This window comes from Pteropus medius, unplaced genomic scaffold, assembly GCF_902729225.1.
Source record: "Pteropus medius unplaced genomic scaffold, Ma_sr-lr_union100, whole genome shotgun sequence".
NCBI classification, from domain to species: domain Eukaryota; kingdom Metazoa; phylum Chordata; class Mammalia; order Chiroptera; family Pteropodidae; genus Pteropus; species Pteropus medius.
Genome location: NW_024347852.1, coordinates 103,335 through 106,018, shown reverse-complemented (window position 1 = coordinate 106,018; position 2,684 = coordinate 103,335). Strand labels below are relative to the sequence as shown.

Here is a 2,684-nt window from a genome sequence, read left to right as displayed (position 1 = left end):
ATCCTCCACCCTCAGACCCCAGCGCCCCGCTCTGAACCCACCCGAGAAGCCGGTGAGGTCCATCGCTTTGAGGTTTGAGGCTTTGATGATGGTCACGGTGAGGCGCCCCGCCGTCGGGAGGTAGCAGAGTGAGAAGTTGAGCTCCCCAAGATCCGCCTTTTCCTGTGGTTGGAGAAAGGGGTTCAGCTATGCCCTGTCCAGTCTCCCCATCTCTTCCTTTCCACCTTGAGGTTCCAGGCCTCGCCCCCCTGCTCCCCCCCACCCTCCCCTGGACATCCAGGACTCAGGCCCCCAGCCTGCTTAAGGATCGGACTTGACCACACGGTAGCCTGGCACAGCTGCCCGCCCCCGCCAAAGCCTGTTTTAATTCTGCAGAGAGATGGAAAGTGGCATAGTGGGGTGGGGGGTGGGGGTGGGGGTGAGAAGCGGGAGAGGGATGAAGAGAGAAAGCCTGACACGGAACCCAAAACACCGAGAAATGCCGCCAGGCAGCCAGACCCACGGAGTCCTAAAGGAGGAGAGACAGAGACGCAGAAGGATGGAGAGAGACCCGCAGAGCGTCGGAGGCCTGATCGAGAGAGGGGGAGCAGACACTGCAAAGCGGGGGGCGCGGAGAGCCCCAAGACGCAGGACCAGTGATCCAGGGAAAGGGCGAAAGAGATTGGCTGGATGTGGGGACCCAGGGAAAGTGACAGAGATCCAGAGACAGCGAGGCAGAGAACGAGAAGAGCCACGCACAGAAGTCGGTCTCAGGGAGGCGGGAGACACGCCCAGCCCTGGCTGAGGCTACGAGGAGTCAGACACCTCCCCGCCCCCCATGCCTACACACAGACACGGAGCGGTGGCCAGGGCTGGCCGGGACCCACGGCCCACCCCGCCGGCCCTGAGGCCTCATCTGGGTCCCTGGCCTCCCAGCCACAGCGACCTAGGCCCAGGTCCCCCAGGACTCCCCCCTCATTCCCCTCCAGGCCGGCCTTGGCCCAGGCTGCTCCGTCCTGTCTGTCGTCAAGCCTCGGCTGGGCTGTCACCTCCTCCCACAAGTTTCCAGAGCCCCTGCTGCCCTGAGCAGATGGTCCTCCAGTCCACCACCACGCTGGCCCCTGACAGCAGGCTGTGTGACAACCTAGCCCCAGAGCTGCTGAGGGCTGTCTGGGGTCCCCACGTCCTGATCCTGACCAGACAAACCAGTTGCTGAAAGAATGAATTAATGTGTGGCTGAGCCCAGACCTTGAGTGACAACGAGGGGGACAGAAAATGAGGAGTGACGGGGCGGGAGACAAAGGTGGATGCAGAAAGAGGGCCCTCGTGTGGGGCTCCCTCGGGTTACAGCAGGGAGTGGGGTTCGGTGGGATGGATGGGGACCCTGGGGACAGAGACCGTGGAACTGGGCACGTGGCTCTCAGGAGCTGGGCTCAGGGGACTGTAGGAAGAGCCACGGGCACCCAGGACAACTATGTCCGTGTACATATGGGGAAACTGAGGCTCAGAGAAAGGAAGGACCTTGCGCATGGCCATCAGGTAGGCAGCTGGCCTTCTCCTGACATGAGGACGGGGCTCACCCGCCCCCGAACACACAGCTGCCCCAGATCAGAATGAGGAGGGCTGAGGGCTGAGGCTTGGGGGAGGAAGGGGTCAGGTCACCCAACGAGGCCCTGGGACGGGGGTGCTGGGTGTACAGGAGAATGAGGTTCCAGAAGGCGGGGGGTCGTAAGAATAAGGAAGGGGCTGCTGGAGCTGTCAGGGTTGTGGTTGCTGGGGGACCAGGCAGGTGTCTGAACTGTGGGGATCAGGGGATCAGGATTCAGATGCGAACTGTGAAGAAGGATTAGATCAAATTAGAGAGTCTGGAGGTCCAGGGTCGGAAACAGGCGATGTTCAGGGCTCAGGAAGCGGGGCTCGGGGGACGGAAGTCATGGGGTCCCGACGTGAGGCTGTGAAGAAGCTGGTGGGTGCGTGCGTGTCCGTTAACAGTTTTCTTGATCGTTACCGTCGGATGTCGCCGGGGCTCGGGAGCCGGGACATGCGGGGACCGGGCATGAGGTTGCTATTTGTCACCCCGGGGGGCGTGGTGGGCCCGCACAGCGTTCCCTGTTTTTGCTCACGGCCTCCCACTACTTTACGACACCACTTAATTTTGGAAGAAAACCCTGGAGTCAGGCAGTCAGAAGCCTATGAGATCGGAGGGCAAGGAGGTCACCAACGGCGGGGCTGCGGGTCCCGGGGCCGGGGGCCACTGACCGAGCCTCCCTCCACGATGTCCCTCCACAGCGGGCGGTCGGGGGGCTGCTCGGCCAGCTCCAGTAGGTTGTCGAGCACCACCTGGCCGATGAGGTCGTGACGCGAGAAGCGGTCGAAGTCGTAGACGCTGAAGTGCAGTTTGCGCTGGGCCAGCTCGGCCAGGGGCACGGAGAACTGGAACGTCTCATTGAACACGGGGTTCAGGGTCTTTCTGTGCACCTGAGGCGGGGGTGGGGGGTGGCGGAGACAGACGCCATGCCACCGGCCCCTCCTCCTTTGGACCCAGGAGTTCAGGCCCCCAGCTCCTCCTCCCTGGGGGACAGAAATCCTGGTCCCCAGCCTCCTCCAACTCCAGGACCTCCCAACGCCCAGGCCCTGTTCCTTCGTTCCTTCGGCTCCATCACTCCCCGGCCCAAGCTGCTTCCTTCCTGAGACGCCCCCCCCAA

At 63.0% G+C, this 2,684-nt stretch overlaps 1 protein-coding gene across 1 annotated transcript in view; it reads right to left on the bottom strand.

Annotated features, from left to right (window-relative positions):
- Window positions 1–2,684, bottom strand: part of SYT3 (synaptotagmin 3) — a 7,520-nt gene that overhangs the window by 1,769 nt on the left and 3,067 nt on the right. The window contains 2 exon segments of the mRNA XM_039878705.1: window positions 38–162; window positions 2,239–2,457. Of these exon segments, the coding sequence (XP_039734639.1) occupies window positions 38–162; window positions 2,239–2,457 (344 nt within the window).